This window comes from Vulpes lagopus, chromosome 7 (assembly GCF_018345385.1).
Source record: "Vulpes lagopus strain Blue_001 chromosome 7, ASM1834538v1, whole genome shotgun sequence".
In the NCBI taxonomy this organism is placed as follows: domain Eukaryota; kingdom Metazoa; phylum Chordata; class Mammalia; order Carnivora; family Canidae; genus Vulpes; species Vulpes lagopus.
This window is the reverse complement of record NC_054830.1, coordinates 106,385,051-106,403,258: the sequence shown is the minus strand read 5'-3', so window position 1 is coordinate 106,403,258 and position 18,208 is coordinate 106,385,051. Positions and strand designations below refer to the sequence as shown.

At 49.0% G+C, this 18,208-nt stretch overlaps 1 protein-coding gene and 1 non-coding gene across 2 annotated transcripts; both read left to right on the top strand.

Annotated features, from left to right (window-relative positions):
• Window positions 1–7,668: 7,668 nt before the first annotated feature.
• TRNAK-UUU lies at window positions 7,669–7,741 on the top strand. Its single transcript has one exon. It is a non-coding gene; the product is annotated as a tRNA-Lys (tRNA).
• Window positions 7,742–13,485: 5,744 nt separating this feature from the next.
• On the top strand, window positions 13,486–18,138 carry LOC121495234 (translation initiation factor IF-2-like). The gene is made up of 4 exons (XM_041762478.1): window positions 13,486–13,534; window positions 14,856–15,028; window positions 15,362–16,001; window positions 16,328–18,138. The coding sequence occupies exons 1-3, from the start codon at window positions 13,486–13,488 to the stop codon at window positions 15,995–15,997; spliced, it is 858 nt and encodes a 285-aa protein (XP_041618412.1). The 3' UTR covers window positions 15,998–16,001; window positions 16,328–18,138.
• Window positions 18,139–18,208: the final 70 nt, after the last annotated feature.

The following is an 18,208-nucleotide window of genomic DNA, read 5'->3' as shown; positions in this document are numbered from 1 at the left end:
CTGTGTGTCACTGGAGTGAATTCTTTGAGAACTATGTGGATCTCTTCTTGATACTGGGCCTCTTCCTCAATCTGGTGGACTGCCTGCTTTATCTGGTTAATTAAAGTGGAACATGAGTGCCCAGAGGCCGTGCTATTTTCCTGGCCCCACATATTTGTCTGGCCCTGCCCCATGTCTCTACCCAGGGTTGGGGAAAGCTATGTTCTTGGGAATCCCTGCTATCTACACTCGGGGGAGGTAAAGGGTGGGCACGAAGGCTCTGAGAAGTAGTAACAAGGCTGGAGCTGACTCAGCCTCTCCTTCCCATCCTCCATGTCCCCAGACACCTGAGGGCATCGAAGAAGCCTAGAAGAGGCAAGGGCCAGTTCTCAAGCCAAGAATCCTTCCAGGAAGAAATCTCATCACTTGCCAGCTGGAGCTGTGATCCTTGGCAGCTTCCAGGAGCACAGGGCGGAGTGGGCAGGAGGCTGGCCTTGTATTTAAGGTTCTCATACAGATCAAGTCTGTCCCCATAGTGTAGGAGGCCTGAGGTACTAGGTTCCCTGGCTCCAGCTCCCTGATGGCGCACACTAATGGCTGAAGCAATCCTTGTGAGCCTTTTTAGCATCTGTGTACTCTTTGAGAGGCCTTGAGCTGGTCATAACAATGCAGATTGTTGGTTAAGAAGACAGAGATGTAAGCCAAAAATTATAACATGGTGTTATGTTACATAATGTGGACAAGCTTGGGACTCAGAGCATGGAGAAGGATGCTGAACCCATCCAGGAGCTTAGGAAACATGGAAAATTGAGTAGGGAAGAGTAATAGTTAACTCAATTCACTTGCTTTGTATGTGAATCAGGGAGGGTGTTGGTGACTCTTTGCATGAGAGAGTGAACAGATAGATTATGGAACATAAGCACCACCTTCAGCCTTGATTCGAGCCTTTTAGGAATTGGTCAGACATGACCATCCAGTGATCATTTGGGTCCAATAGATTTGATGTCCCAGAATTCCCAAGCCTTGGCTCCCCTCTCAATTTCCGATCCTCCCAGTCAAGGACAATGAAATATCTTCCCGGCTCAGTATGGCTCTCAGGCCTTGAGTGGGATTGAGGTCTCACTTGTTCCACTCTTCCCTCTGAGGGTCTCCCAGGTTAGCCACCAACACCATTCCTGGAACCACGGGAATTCCAGCAATCTCTTGGCATTCGCCCAATTCTTTCTCTTCCATTCTAGCCCTCAACCACCAAGTCTATTGATATCTGCTCTTTCCTAGGATACTAGACCCCTCAGCCTGGAGCAGGAGAAACCAAGCCACCTTCTCTAGCTGAGGGCACATTCCTGTGAGCCTCCTGGCTAAATTGCCAGGTCCTGATGAGACAACATTTGTATTGGCACACCTTTTCCCAGCCCCACCTACCCCTCCCCATCTCACTCTGGGCCCAGGATCACCAGTCTGTACTTGTTACACGTTCTTAATAATTTCTCACCACAGACTATCAAGGCGGGGGAGGGGGCAGCGAGGGAAAACATGGCAAAAATAAAATATGAAAGAAGGAGCAGAAGGACTCTGTTCCTTTAAAGCAGAAAATCTCTTATGTCATTATTACAATATCTCAGAATCAGATTCCCAGGCCCCCTTCCTGTGGCTTTATTTATTTATTTATTTATTTATTTATTTATTTATTGGCATCTTATTTTTGAGGTCTGTGATGGGGGCCTGGAACCTGCCTTGATAACAACCACACCAGACAATTTTGATGCAGATGGCTCGTTGAGAAATTCTGCCAAGATTGCTAGCTAATTTTTATTAGTCCTGTCACCAGGGTTCCTTTGGCTTCTGCCACTTGAAACTCAAGTTTCTCTGCACAGCTGAAATACAGCAAGACTCAAAAATTGCCCCATTTTACAGTCCTATAGTATTAAAAATGAAAGAAAAAGGAAGAAAGAAAGATAAGAAAGAAAGAAAGAAAGAAAGAGAAAGAAGAAGAAAGAAAGAAAGAAAGAAAGAAAGAAAGAAAGAAAGAAGAAAGAAAGAAAGAAAGAAGAAAGAAAGAAGAAGGAAAGAAAAAGAAAAGAAAGAAAAAGGAAAGTGTTCAAAGGAAAGTGTTCATTTTAACTCCTGCTCCTGTGAGGGAAATCTGAAACCAAGGGCATAGGGCATTGCTGATAAAAGCTCTATCATCATCAAGGCTGAGGTTTAGGAAGGCACCCAGATAGTGTGAACAATTGATTGTTGCCTGGGGACATTGTGTGGGGCTTCAAGGATGTGGAAGAGGTGAGGGGGGCAGGAAAACTTAGCCAAGGCTAGGTTTAGATTCTGCAGGGAAAAAAAGAACCAGGTTTTAAGGACCCTTGACCCTGCTTCCTAGTACCTGAGGGATACTCTTTTCTCTTGAATTCCAGGAATGTTGAGCCTCACCTTTTTGGAAAGATTCTAAGCACTCAGAAAGACATAGCTTAGCCTGGTTGTCAGGCTGGGTTTAAGGTATGCTTCCTTCTACCTGCCCCCTCTTGGAACCTCCAACCCCAGGAAGAAATGGGGTCAGGAATGCATACTATGGGGTCAGAGATAGTTCCTGCAACATCCTCCTCTCTCCCCATCCCTGCTGTTTTCCTGGTTCAGCCACGATTGGTGTAGTTTGAGAGGGGAAGATTAAAAAGAGTGAGATCTCAATGGTCCCAAGGGAAACGAGGCCAAGCCTAAAAGAAAAAAATCAGGAATTGAGTAAATATGGTTTCAACATTTTACTCATAAGTCTCCAGGTGCTAATAAGATTTTTGTGCCCAAATAGCAAATCTAGCCCTCCACTGTAGTGATTTTTCTTCCCAAGTCCCCTTTCCCATTACTAGAGCCTGGGTAAGTCTTTTGAGGCAAAGCTTACAGGAGACATTCTCTTAGGATGCCTGGGTGGGGCAGCCCAGGTGGCTCAGCGGTTTAGCCCTGCCTTGAGTCCAGGGCCGATCCTGGAGATCTGGGATCAAGTCCCACGTTGGGCTCCCTGCATGGAGCCTGCTTCTCCCTCTGCCTGTGTCTCTGCCTCTCTCTCTCTCATCTTTGTGTATTCTCATGAATAAATAAATAAAATCTTAAAAAAAAAAAAAAAAAAAAGGATCCCTGGGTGGCTCAAGGGTTTAGCGCCTGCCTTCAGCCCAGGGTGTGATCCTGGAGACCTGGGATGGAGTGCCACATCGGGCTCCCAGCATGGAGCCTGCTTCTCCCTCTGTGTCTCTGCCTCTCTCTCTCCTCTCTCTCTCTCTCTCTCTCTCTGTGTCTCCATGAATAAATAAATAAAATCTTAAAAAAAAAAAAAAAAGGACGTTCTCTTAGATCAGGTTAGCAGTTCGGCTCCTCATTTGCAAGAAAATCTATTTTAACTCTTTTTTTGGGAGCTCTCTCCAACAAGGCCATCCTCCTCAGTGCTTAGGTTGTTTATTATGATTATTATGATTATAGCTCTATTGGAGTATAATTGATATAGAATAAACTGTACAATTTGATGAGTCCTGATATATGTGTTCACAGGTGAAAAAACCATAATCACAGTTAAGATAATGAACATATCCGTACTGCCAAAACTTTGCTTGTGCCCCTTGGAAATCTTTCCTTCATCCATCCCTGTCCCCTGGGGCAACCACTGATCTGCTTGCTTTTTTTTTTTTTTTAAGATTTTATTTATTTATACATGAGAGACACATAGAGAGAGAGGCAGAGACACAGGCAGAGGGAGAAGCAGGCTTCCCACAGGGAGCTCGATGTGGGACTCCATCCCAGGACCCTGGGATCACTCCCTGAGCCGAAGGCAAATGCTCAACCCCTGAGCCACCCAGGCGTCCCTATGTTGTTGCTTGTACAAAGAGTTCCGTCCGTGTTATTTCTGGGGAGTATTTCACTCTATGACTATAGCACAATTTGTTCACTCTTTCACCAGTGGATGGTTATTGGGGCTGGTTCCCTTTGGGGCTGTTATAAATAAGGCTGCTGTGAACATCTGAGTACACATCTTTGCATGCATGTGTTCCCATTTACTCCAAAGCCCCCCATTCTTGTTCCTTGTTTCTACCATGTTCCCATTTACTCACCTCCCTCTTACTGGAAGCAATAATCATCCATGTTCCCCCATACTCACGTAGTTAGGGCTCAGTGGCCTAAAAGATCTGCTTTGTTTACATTTTCCTCAAACAGAGCCAGTCTAAGGCTAAGCCAGGTACACTGTTGTTATTTACTCAGCTTAGCAAATGTACGTGTGTCTTTGGCGATACTTTTCTAAGGTACCTGGGTAGTCAGGGGGATGCACACTGATGAGGCACTTTGACCTCAAGCAGAGGAAAAGGCTAAGCTCAAAAGGTGTGGAAGCTTCCCTGGGATACTTGTCCTGAGAGGTTATCTGTCCACATTATCACTGTCTCCTCCTGCGAGTCTTCTTCCCTAGAAGGGTTTCCTGGAACACAGGCCCCACTCACTAGCTGTCAAAACCCCTATCCTATGGAGTTCTCAACTCTCAGTTCTGAGGTAATGCTGTAACTACAAGTTCTCTCTCTCTCTTCTTTGGGCCCAGAGAGCCTGGAACTGCAGAGTAGCCTGAGAGTGGAAAAGGCCACTGAGGCTCCGTGTTCTCAACTGTGGTAACTTGGCACTCATTGCCTGCCTGAGTTATGTGTCAGGGTCAGGATGAGGACAGATGGCTTTACATATTTTAGAAAATTATTTAGAAAATTATCCTTAACATTTATCCTTTCCAGACAGACAATAACAAGTGTTGGTGAGGATATGGAAATGCTGGTGAAGGGCAGCCCGGGGTGGCTCAGCGGTTTAGCACCGCCTTTGGCCCAGGGCGTGATCCTGGAGACCTGGGATTGAGTCCCACATCTGGCTCCGTGCATGGAGTCTGCTTCTCCCTCTGCCTGTGTCTCTGCCTTTCTCTCTCTCTCTGTGTGTGTGTGTGTGTCTCATGAATAAATAAATAAAAATCTTAAAAAAAAAAAAAAAAGGAAATGCTGATGAACACGTAGAAAGGTACCACTTTGGGATACCTGGGGGGCTCAGTGGTTGAGTGTCTGTCTTTAGCTCAGGCATGATTTTGGAGTCCCAGAATCGAGTCAGGGAACCTGCTTCCTCTCTGCCTGTGTCTCTCTCTCTGTGTCTCTCATAAATAAATAAATAAAATCTTTAAAAAAAAGCTATTTTTAAATGCCTTATAGTTCAATAAATCTAGACTTTAAAAATCCTTTCCTTCCCTGGTCTTTGAATGCCCATTTTCCAGGTGGGCTTCACAATGTTAATTCTACCCTATAGGTCTGTTCTCCATCCTTGAGGGTGAGCTTCTTGGAATCTCTCTCCTGCTAGCTGCCTTGGCCTGTGCTCTGACCAGACCCTCTGCTCCAAGGAGGGAGCCCTCTCAGATTGTGGTGCTGATTTGCAAGCTGGAGGCTGAAGAGCAGGCCCTAGGGTAGTGGGGGGGGGAGGTCCTCCTGACTCTCACTTAGGGATTCATGTTGAAGGAAGGTACTTTTATTTATTTTTTTTTTAATTTTATTTATTTATTCATGAAAGACACAGAGAAAGAGAGAGAGAGGCAGAGACACAGGCAGAGGGAGAAACAGGCTCCATGGAGGGAGCCCGACATGGGACTCCAGGATCATGCCCTGGGCCAGAGGCAGGTGCTAAACCACTGAGCCACCCAGGGATTCCCAGGAAGGTACTTTTAAAATCTGGGGAGTCGGGACACTTGGCTGGCTCAGCAGTTGAGCATCTGCCTTTGGCTCAGGTCGTGATCCTGGGGTCCTGGGATGGAGTCCTACATCAGGCTCCCTGCAGGGAGCCTGTTTCTTCCTCTGCTTGTGTCTCTGCCTCTCTCTCTGTGTCTCTCATGAATAAATAAATAAAGTCTTTAAAAAATAACAAATAAAAATCTGGGGAGGCAAATGGGTGGCAATGGGTCTATCCTGAAGTGTCTTCTCTCATCTCTGTGACCCAGGTAAATCAGTCTGCCCATCTGGGTTAGAGTGCTTCCTCACTTCCCAAACAAACCCAGAAGTCGAGTTTCTACACAACTAGCAGTGGGTGCCCTCTTCAGAGAAAATGATTTCAGCTCTTCCCAAAACTCATGTTTCCTCAGAACCAACTTCTTACCCCCAAATTTTTTCAGATCCAATAACCAGACTCCTGAGAACCAAACTGTACTCCCTTTATTCAACAAATTAGTGGAGCATCTACTGTGGGTGAGTTGCTCCAGGGAATTTAGAGGTGGTCTGGGAGAAAGAGAAAAAAAATCCCTCCCAGCCTGCCGATCACCTTTAAATCTCTTTATTTTGGAAAGATTTTATTTTATTTTATTTTATTTTATTTGTTTGTTTGTTTGTTTATTTATTTATTTATTTTTTGGGGGGGTGAGCAGAGGGAGAGGGACAAGCAGGCTCCCATGCAGGACTCAATCTTATGACCCTGAGATCATGACCTGAGCTGAAATCAAGAGTCACACTTTAAGGGACTGAGCCACCCAGGCTCCCCATCTTAGAACCAACCATGAATTTCCTCAAACTGGCTTCTCAGAGACAGTGAATCTTCTCTGGCTGCCTTATTACAACCAATTTCCAGTCACTTCGACGCCAACATCTTCTCGGAACCACCTACTTAGTACTGTCAGGTCCACATGACTTGGAACCTTCTCAACTGCTCAACCTTCTCAAGGCCAACAGTACCTTGGGAGTATCCCTAACCTTCTATGAATGATGTAAACACAACTCTGATTGCCCCTAGGTCCCTATAAAACAGAAACTCTGGAGTCAGACTGTTTCTAGTTCTATTTCAGCAACCTCAGAACCAATTTTGTTCCCTCATATTTGTGATGACTCCCTCAAATTATCGTCTCAGAATCATCTTTTATTCCCTTCAGAGCCAGATTTCATTTTTGGCTAATGAGACTGCCAAGGTCCTGAGAATTGTCTTATCAGAAGTGTCTTGTGTCTATCTAGAAACACTATTTTCAATTTCCTCAGGCCCAACTATTAATTAGGCTTCATAAAGTTTTTTCCCTTCCCTTCCCTTCCCTTCCCCTTCCCCTTCCCTTCCCCTTCCCTTCCCCTTCCCTTCCCCTTCCCCTTCCCCTTCCCCTTCCCCTTCCCCTTCCCCTTCAAAGGAAGAGTGAGCCTGTGCCGGGGAAGGGCAGAGGGAGAGGAAGAAACCTAAGCATGCTCCTCGCCCAGCTCACCCAGCTCGCCCAGCTCACCCAGCTCGGAGTCAGCTGCAGGGCTCCATCAGGGCACCATCAGCTGCAGGGCTCCATCTGGTGACCCTGAGATCATGACCCAAGCCGAAATCAAGAATCACTCAACTGATAGAGCCACTCAGGCACCCTATGTATTTTTCAATTTTTATCATCAGAAGAATATATTTTTTTTAATTTTTATTTATTTATGATAGTCACACACAGAGAGAGAGAGAGAGGCAGAGGGAGAAGCAGGCTCCATGCACCAGGAGCCCGACGTGGGATTCGATCCCGGGTCTCCAAGATCACGCCCCGGGCCAAAGGCAGGCGCCAAACCGCTGCGCCACCCAGGGATCCCTCATCAGAAGAATATAATTCGGGATCCCTGGGTGGCTGAGCGGTTTAGCGCCTGTCTTTGGCCCAGGGCGCGATCCTGGAGACACGGGAAAGTAAAGCTGGGAGAAATGTAAAAGAGGGGTGCCTGGTTGGCTCAGTTGGTAGGGCATGGGACTTTTGATCTCAGGGTTGTGAGTTTGAGCCCCATACTAGGTATAGAGTTCAGTTAAAATATAAAATCTTTTTAAAAATGTAAAAAAAAAAAAAAAGAAAGAGTCATTCTATTGATGAAAGTAAAAGAAAAATACAAGACAAAGCAAATAATTATTTTCTAGAATCTGGTGTAATGAATGTAGGGGTCTTCATGAAGGTCCTCTGGTAGAGTATTTTCTCTCCCCCGGCAAGGCCCTGCCTCTTTATTTGTAAGGTGTTAAAGAAGAGTGCTTAAGAATATAGAATCTCCAGAGACTCTAGGTTCTAGGTTATTTGCTGTGTGGACACAAACTGCCTGTTTCCTTGCAGGTGGCTCATCTGTTGGGGCTAAATGGATAGAAGCACTAGGGAGCTATCACTGGCTTCTAAATCTGACAGCTGTAGGTTTTTCTAAAAATCAGGAAGGGTTATTATTTTGTTAACTTGCTGAGCTCACTCAATTATGACTTAGAAAAAAAAAATTATGCCTTAGAGAACTCTTGAGATCTTGACCCATCATTAAATTATCTCTACACCCATTTCCGATATACAATCCAGGCATGCCACTAGGCTCAAGCCTTTCTCTTAAATTTCTTTCTTCTGTTTATTGCTAAGTTGATATTAACCAGGTGGTTTTGCTGGTTATTCTTGGGTCAGACTGTTTGGTGTGTCCCCACTTACTGGGCACATAAAAGGAGGAGCTCAAGTCTGGTAACTTCTGTGGGGCTGCTCAGTACTGGGCCATCCAAAGTCTATGCTGTTCCTTCAGGCTCCAGAATGTTATCCAGAAAACATTTATTAAATATCTACTTTATGTTAGACCCTGAGTGTGTAGAGGTAAATGAGATAGAGTCTGGGGCAGCACAGAATTCGATGTGGGGGAGATTTGGACACAAATAAGAATCTTACAGTGTGATACATTAGAGGTGTGTATGAAACAGAGAATGACTTGTTCTGTCAAGGAGAAGGAGACATAGGAAAAGGGTATGGGGGATGCCTGGGGGACTTGGTGCTTGAGCGGCTGCCTTCTGCTCATGTCATGACCCCAGAGTCCTGGAGTTGAGTCCCAAGTCCTGCATGGAGCTCCCTGCAGGGAGCCTGCTTCTCCCTCTGCCTTGTCTCTGCCTCTCTCTCTGTGTCTCTTATGAATAAAAATAAAATCTTAAAAAAAAATGGAATCATACAATATGTAACCTTTTCTTTTTTCTTTTTCAAAGATTTTTTATTTATTGATTCATGAGAGACACAGAGAGAGAGAGAGAGAGGCAGAGACACAGGCAGAGGGAGAAGCAGGCTCCATGCAGGGAGCCCAACGTGGGACTCGATCCCGGGTCTCCAGGATCACACCCTGGGCTGAAGGCGGCACTAAACCACTGAGCCACCCAGGCTGCCCTATTAGCCAGAATCTAACAAAAAATTTAGACTAAATCACATTTGTTAAGGGGTGCCTGGCTGGCTGTCAGTAGAGCACGTGACTCTTTTTTTTTTTTAATTTTTTTAAAATTTATTTATGATAGTCACACACAGAGAGAGAGAGAGGGGCAGAGACATAGGAAGAGGGAGAAGCAGGCTCCATGCACCAGGAGCCCGACGTGGGATTCGATCCCGGGTGTACAGGATTGCGCCCTGGGCGAAAGGCAGGCGCTAAACCGCTGCACCACCCAGGGATCCCTGAGCACGTGACTCTTGATCTCCAGGTAATATGAGTTCGAGCCTCACGTTGGGGGTAGAGTTTACCTAATTTAAAAAAAAATGATACTTGTTTAAAAAAGGAGGGGGGGAGGATAAATACTTGCTACTTTTTATTTTATCAAAGAATGATATTTTGTACTTTCCTGTATGGAGCCCTAATAAATTCCGGGTCCTTATATGGTCAAGGCTCTAGGTGGAGTTACAAATAAAGAATTATAATCCTGGAGCCAGAAAACAAAAATTGTATTCCAATCTCTACTTGAGGAATTACAGGGGATCCATTTAATGCCCCATACTGATACTTCATAAAATTCCTCCTACTTTTCCTTTTCTAACTCATCTTCTTCCCTTCTCCTTCTTTGTTTCTTTATTATATGTTTCTGTATTATCAATTTTGCTTCTCTGCCCAAGTTTTTCCCCTCCCAGCCTCTCAGGCTCTATACATCTCCTTCTGTCTCTCTAACCAGCTGAGCCCCTTCCCCCTTCCTCAGCATTTCTGATTCTGCATTTAAAAAGATCCAGGAACTGGGCTGGCAAAGACCAAACTCTAAGCTTGAAAGTGGAACTGGATTCCAAGCTGGAAAACTTTTGATGGATAGATAAAGGGAGAAAGAAAAATGAATATTCACACTAATAAATCTTATCATCACATGTATTTTCTGCAACAAACATGCATAAAAAATACACAAATGGAGTAAAAATTGCATAGATAAAATGTTTTTATGCATAAAAAAGATGGTAGGGAAAGAAAGAAAGGAGCACTATCACTCTCACTTTCCAGTTCCCGTTTCTCTCTAGATTGACTGCTGGGTCCTTGACGTGCTTATTTCAGGAAAAGTGAAGGGAACCTTCTCTCTGACTCAGGGTTCAAACTGTTTCCCACCCCCACAGCCCTGCAGCCTGCAGCAGGGATGGGAGCACCAGAGTCTGCTCCTGTACCCAGCAGAGGGTCTTCTGGGAGACACCACTGGGAGCCCCCCCACCGCTCCCCCCCCCCCCCTCCAGCTGGAGAGGCTGCCACTCTGTGGTCGCCCTGATTGAGGTGCTGGGTTCTCCAGCCTTTTCTCCAACAAGCACCTCCCTCAGACATTAAGGAGACCTCCTGAGGGCTCTTGGGTTTAGACATTTTTGCATCTCTTAGGGAAATGTCAAGTCTTGGGGTTGGGGGACAGGTGGTGAACCCCTCTCCATGTTTCCTTTTGTCTGGGGAATTGGATTGGATTTGACCAGAGCCCCTAGTTGCAGGGCCCATGTGACCCAGGTCCATCTGTGTAGACCCTAGAAATATTCATTCTGGTAGCAAGTCTGAACTAATCAAGTGAACACTCCCAGCCAGGTTCTGGCTTGTGTGGCAAGCACTATAGGAATGTAGGTTTGGGGAATCCCTGGGTGGCCCAACAGTTTAGCACCGCCTTAGGCCCAGGACCTGATCCTGGAGCTCCAGGATTGAGTCCCACATCGGGCTCCCTGCATGGAGCCTGCTTCTTCCTCTGCCTGTGTCTCTGCCTCTCTGTCTTTCATGAATAAATAAATAAGATCTTTAAAAAAGAAAAAAAGAAATGTAGGTATGGGCAGACTTTTGTGGTCTCAGCCTGTGTGAGCAGGAGCCCCAGAATCCATGGAGAAACCATGGTGGCAGCACGGACAAGTAGTAAGGCCCAGATGATTTAGAGTCACACAGTCAAATTTTCAGCCTTCACTCCACCACTTACATTACTTATTGATTACAGACAAGTCTCCTACTTCTATGAGCCTCAGTTTTCACCTGTAGAAAATGGGCATAATGGTCCCATCTCTTGGGACGCCTAGGTGGCTCAGGGGTTAAGCGTCTGCCTTCGGCTTAGGATGTGATCCTGGAGTCCTGGGATCGGGTCCCACATTGGGCTCCCTCCATGGAAGAGCCTGCTTCTCCCTCTGCCTGTGTCTCTGCCTCTCTGTCTCTGTCTCTCTCCCTGTCTCTCATGAATAAATAAATAAAATCTTAAAAAAAAAAAAAAGGTCCCATCTCATTGGTTGGTGGTGAGGATTATATGAAATAATGTCTACAGAGTGACATTCCCACTCCCATCAATTGGGGGCTCTTGTTATTGGGGAGTCCACAAATTTCAGTTTCTTTTTTTTTTTATTAAAAAACATTTTAAAAAAAAGATGTTATTTATTTATTCATGAGAGACACACAGAGAAAGGCAGAAACACAGGCAGAGGGAGAAGCAGGCTCTCTGCAGGAAGCCCGATGTGGGACTCCTTCCCAGGACCCCAGGATCACACCCTGAGCCAAAGGCAGACACTCAACCGCTGAGCCACTCAGGCATCCCAAACTTCGGTTTCCTTATCTCTAAAACTGGGATAACAGTAGGACCTACCTGAGGGAATTTATTCAATAGGATAACAAATGAAGCAGGTTGACACAATATTTATACATAAATATTAACTGTTAATACTCTTAATCGTTCCTTTGGTCTGCTTGAGGTCAATACCCACTAGTGCCCTTCTTTCCCTATTTCTTCCTCTTCCTCTTCCTCTTCCAGTTGCCAGGACTCTTCTCATATTTTTCTGGGCAGAAGACCTGCAGAAAGAAAAATGATCCAGGAGTCTGTCTCTTGCCTGAGACCTGCCTCTCCTCCCTCCTATCACAGTCAAATCCAGGGCTTTCCTACTAATGTCTCTCTAGGGCGAAGCTCATGCCAAAGGGTTCATTTTAGAGACTTCGATAATCTCAAGAGGATCAGTCTTCATCTTCCCCACCTACAAGATGAGTGACAGCTTAAAGCCAAGTGCTTCCCAGCCTCCAACCAGGGAAAGAAATGGAAGTTTCCTCTTTTCCTTGGTGTCTGTCTCCCCCTCCTTTTTGCGGGGGAGCTGAGCGTGTTCACTCTGGAGGGACTGAGGGAAGCCGGGCTGGCTCTAACGCAATCCTGCCTAGACGAAGCTGGCAGCTGGGAACCACCTTCCCTCAGCTTGCCCTCTGCCGGGGGAACTCCATGACGGAGAGGCGGCAGCTGGCGGCGGGGAGGCCTTGATTTGAGGACGCTGCTGTGGCTGCTGCCGCCTGGCCACACAGAGACACATGGGACCCCGAGGCCGCGGTGGCTGATGCCAGTGCCCATTCTGTTCCCGAGGACCTGCTACAAGAGCAGCGGCTTGGCACCTAGAGGGAAGGATTGCTTCCTCGGTAGCAAGGTAGCAAATACAAAGGAACACAAAACCTAGGATAAAGGGTGTGAGATTGGGAATCTGAAGACCTGAGTTCGAGTTCCGATGCCACGGCTCCACAACCCTGTAATTTTGTAACATCTCATAAGATCTTTGCCCAAGTTTCTGTTTTCCCATTTTTTAAAAAAGATTTTATTTATTCATTCACGAGAAACACAGAGAAAGAATCAGAGACACAGGCAGAGGTAGAAGCAGGCTCCCTGTGGGGAGCCGGATATGGGACTCAATCAGGGACTCTGGGATCACGCCCTAAGCAGAAGGCAGACATTCAATTGCTGAGCCACCCAGGCATCCCTCCCATTTGTAAAATGAGTGTCCTGATATGTCTCCCATAGGGACTGTGGGAAGAATTAGTTGAAATAATGTATGGGAAACGGCAGCACAGGAGATGGTTAATAAATATTCATGTGTTCCACAGAGGGACTGAGGAGAGAAGAAGTCACTGCATTCTGGAGGCTTTATGATTTATCAGCTTATTCTACAGAATTAAGCATTGGGCGTCATGCCATTTGTCGGGTGCCTCATTTTAGTGAAGACATGTTTATCATTCACCACAAGATCTGGAGAGGCTCCCTACATATTCTGGGCCTCAGAACTGGTTTCTCTGGGCCATGAAGGATCAACACATAAGGCAGAAGGAACCTGTTCCTTGGAGATCTGATCAGTGTCTCCCTGAAGCCCTTTGCTGTCCTCCACGAACCGGACCTCCTTTTGTGCCACCGGCACCATGTTCCCATTCTGGGGGAGGCCATAATGACACAGCTACGTGTCACCCCATGATCTATAGCACAGGGAAGGAGCTGTGTCCCTGCTGGAACTGAAAGACATCCTTGAGGGCTGCAACTTTTATAGGAAAGGTTACCATGCCAACGACAGCCTCCTTGCCCAACTCGGATGAAAGGAAACAAGGCCGTGGGTGACACACATCTATTGTGCATGTCCACAAACTTGCCTCCAACCTCTTGGGGGCGGCTAACTGCAGCTCTGCGGGACTGGGCTTGGACGGAGAGGCAGGAAGATTCAGGTTAGATGTAAGTGGGACTCCAGGACAGGTGGAACCGACAGGGCAGGGCAGGGCCAATAAGGGAGGATTGGGAAATGGATTTCTGAGATTGATACCCACCTCTTGTTGAAATGTGTGGGTGTGGTACTGCCAGCAGGCATGGGAGGGGATGCTGTCCTAGATACCAGATTCTGGCTGCAAGGGGAACCTCAACTTCCTTTTTTTTTTTTTTTTTTTTTAATTTTTATTTATGATAGTCACAGACAGAGAGAGAGGCAGAGACACAGGCGGAGGAAGAAGCAGGCTCCATGCACTGGGAGCCTGACGTGGGATTCGATCCCAGGTCTCCAGGATCGCGCCCTGGGCCAAAGGCAGGCGCCAAACCGCTGTGCCACCCAGGGATCCCGGAACCTCAACTTCCAATTAGTTCTTTTTGCCCTTGCAGGATGGTTGGGGTAACCTATGCTCTGGGGCAGGTAGAGAAGAGCAGCAGCAGGGAGGACAGGTCATTTGGATGGTGGCTGAACGTAGAAAGGGGAGCATTAGCGCCCCCCCCCTCAGATAAAGGTTCAAACCTTGGCAATAAAGCTCCAGAGATGCTAAAGAAGGGGCAGAAGAATGGCCAACTCCTCAAGCCCTTCATGTCTTCTCCCCCCGCCTGTTAGAAAGTGCACGGGGACCTGAGGAACTGATATCGAGCATATGTGCACACAGACTCCATTTCATTTGATCATCACTACAACCTCGCAAACCAGGAATTATTATTTTTTGATATTTTATTTATTTATTCATGAGAGACACAAAGGGAGGCAGAGACACAGGCAGAGGGAGAAGCAGGCTCCCTGCAGGGGAGCCCGATGTGGGGCTTCTCCGGCCCCGGGGGTCACGCCCTGAGCTGAAGGCAGCTGCTCCACCAATGAGCCCCCAGGTGCCCGCAAATCCGGATGATCTCCATTCTACCTCTGAAGAAATTAAGATTCAGGGAAGGTTAAGTATCTTTGCAGCATCAAGCAGTTAGTAAGGGACTGGAACCCTCTCTATGTGAACCTCACAGACTTGAAGGGAAAACTAGACCTTAAAGTTGCCCTATTTTATTCTAGAAAGATCTTTTCTGAAGCCGTCCCCTTCCATACAGCCCTTCATCCAGGTCCCCAGGAGCTGGCTGGGGAGAAGCTTAAGGGACACAGCAGGTGACTGGAAACACCCCCCCTTCAATTGTTGGGGTGAAAGGGTCGCCGCCGAGGGCCGTGCTCCCCGCAGGAGGCGGTGGACCGACATCCTCTCATTTTATCCGCTCGACCCTCGGAAGACGAATCCGGTCCGGAGACGGAGCTGCTTTCCCCAAGGTCGCGGCGCGGGTGCCGGGCGGAGCCGGGGATCCCACCGAGCTCGGAGGCGTCCCGGCCGGTCTGGGCGTCCAGCCGCGCCGCCCGGGAGCCCCCGCGGCGCCCCCCACCGCCCCATTCCTGCGCCCTGCAGCCGCCCGAGGAGGGCTGGAGCACGGGGCGGAGGAGGGGCGGAGGCGGCGGGGACCGCTGGGGCGGCGGGGGGCCGCGGCCGGGAGGGGCCTGGAGGCCGACGCGGGGGGGGGGAGGCGCGGCGCCGGAAGCCGCCTCCATTCCCGGCCGACTGCCCTCCGGCCCCGCCCCTCGGCCCGCCCCTCCGGCCCCGCCCCGCCCCGCGCCATATTTGGCGCTTCCTCCCCGGCCCTACGAGGCGCTTCCTCCCTGCCCGAGGCCCATACAAGGCGCTTCCTTCCCGGCACGTCTGGCCGGCGGCCCGCGGGCGGCTGTGGGCGGGAGCCGGCGGCCGGGGACCCGCTGCCAAGGAGGGGGCGGCCGGCGGCGCCGGGAACGCGCCTGGCTGAGGTAAATGCGGACCGGCAGGCCGGGAGCCCGCACGCAGGCAGCGGGCCGTCCTTCCTCCCCCGCAGGCCGAGGCCCCGTCGCCCCCGCCCGTTCGGCCGCACTTCTGCGCTCGGCAGGCTCACCGCGCTGAGAACCCTCCGCGGCCCCTGCCCGGGGCCCGAAGCCCGAAGCCCGAAGCCCGGGCCCGCAACCCGCCGGCTCGGCCTGCCCTGCCCCCTCCCGCGGGGCTCCTCTTTGCTGTTGCAAACGGGTGTTTGCTGTTTGTCCTCTCGTCCCTCCGTGCTGTTTTTGCGCCTTTCCGCCTTTCCTGGAGCTGTCGGCCCCGCCTGGAATGCCCTTCCCACACCACTCTCAGCCTTGACTCGGTTGGGACCTGTGGCCATCTGGAGCGCCTCCCCGCCCCCAGCTCCTAGGCGTGCTGAGCGTAATAACGCGGTATTGTACGCCGTCCGTTTGTCGAGGCTGCTATTTGAGCCAACTCCTTTTTGCGTTCCTGGTGCCTAGCTCGGTGAGATTCTATCTGGGTGAGACGAAAAAGGGAAAGGACCCCATTTTAGACCCCAGTGCCGTGTCATCACGGACAGGGGCCTTTGACTGTCGTTCTGGCCCCTAACACGCTGTGCTCCCTGTGGTGTGGAATTTTGTGAGCCCCAGAACTCTACACAAATACTGTGACTCTGCAGGGAAGGTGGAGGGGTGGTGTGGGGGGAGCCAGAGCCGGGGGAGGTGTACATCTGCAGTGGGGCTGACGCCTGGAGCAGTGCACACCGAGTGCCCCACTGCCTGGAATGGCCTCCTTCGCTCAGCCTGACAACTCTGGTTTATCTACTGCAGGAACCGGCAAGTCCTAACAGGCCCTCCCTGCAGCACTTCCAGGGACTTAAACCTGGCCCAGCCATGTGGTTACCCTGATCTATCTGCCTGGAGATGAGCAAAGGTCAGAGAGAGGGACCAGACCTCAGCAGACCAAACCACCAGCAACTCCCGAACCCCCACCCCCCAGCTCTTCCAGAAGTGCAACACCTCAGCATACAGGCTGTCTGCTGGACCAACCGGTGAGCCCCTGATTGTTCTGCTTCAGGTGAGGCAGGGAAAGAAAAGCTCAGAGGTTGAACTGAGTCACAGAATATGCCCAGGAAAGGGCTTCTAGTGCCAAGCAGCTTTTGGCCTTGATCCCTCACAGGCTTCCAGTTTTTTGGTTATGCACGTGTGTATACAAGCACATGAGTGCAGGCACATGCAGGCACACGCACACACACGTGCCTGCACTCTCTCTCTCTTCCCCTCTCCCTCTCTCTGTCTCTCTGTCTCTCTCTCTGAATAAGGCTAAACGATAATGAGCTTTGTTGGTCTCCCTGACTCCAGGTAGGCTGTGCCTGTGTACTGGATGCAGGGAGAAGAGATGATTTCCAAGGTCCAGGACTGAGGGTTTAGAGGTTAGATTTTGATGGAAAAAAACTGGGTTTCAGGGCCTGGGCTGTATACCCAGGGCCTTAGATGCCTCTGGCCTTGTTTTCCCATGTAAGGCTGCAGGCCCCCAGCAGCCTCCTCTTCCGAGCTGTTGTCTAGGATTATGGGTAATGTAGTCCAGAGGCCAGCTTCTCTGTGGTACTGGTTCCTGCCCTCCCCTCATCTCCTTCCCCCTGGCAGCCACCACCCCCTTCTGCTCCAAGCTGAGGGCAGCGCAGGGTGAGAAGGCGGTGCTTGCTCCTTGCAGGGCTGGGAGATCCCCTGCTGGAAACCAGCAAGCTATTTATAGCTGAGCCTAGCCGTGGGGGAAGGCCTGAGAGAAGCCAGGGAGCTCCAGCAGCCGCCTCTCCAGCTACAGAATTTGCAGGAACCCCAGGCCTCTGCTGGGCAGGCCTTGTGTTCTATTCTGGGTGAAAAGGCGCAGCCTTAGAAAGCCCTATAAAAGCAGTAGGGGTCCTGGGTTGCTCCCTGCTTTGTTTGAGAGAGGTAGGTTACTACGGTGGCTCTAGGGCCTGGCTTTTCAGCCTTTCTAAGGTGAATATTTGGAATTTGAGAATTGATAAGCTGAGACTTTTTGCAGAAAAAGCCAGCGTGACATGCAATATGATGGTTGCCTGGTATTTTTATGCATTTTTGTTCTCATTGTTTTTCTCTGCTTGTTTTCTCAGCCAAGTTGTATTATCTTGAAGGGCAGGAACAGGGTCACCTGGGTGTCTCAGTGGTTTAGTGCCTGCCCTCGGCCCAGGGTGTGATCTTGGAATCCCACATCGGGCTCCCTGTGTGGAGCCTGCTTCTCCCTCTCTGTGTGTCTCTCATGAATAAATAAAATCTTTAAAAAGAAAAAAAAAAAAAGACAGGAACTAAACTTCCCTCCCCGCCCCCCTCCATGCTGTAACAAGTGATCTTGCCAAAAGAAAAACCAAACCCTCCCTTACCAAAACTGGGTTGGGTGTGCTTTTTATTCCCCCGACCACCCAATCCTTCTCTCAGTGTCCTGTGTTCTCATGAAAGTATCAGAGTTTTACTTGACTAGGTCTCTCACTAGTTTGGGTACTCCTTGTTGACATGGACGGTGTCTGTCTTGTTGACTATGATAGTCATAACATCATAAACAATTGTTGGATGAATGTGAATGAATGAAAATGAATCTATGATAGCCAGTACTGGGGATCCCTGGGTGGTGCAGTGGTTTGGCGCCTGCCTTTGGCCCAGGGCGCGATCCTGGAGACCCGGGATCGAATCCCA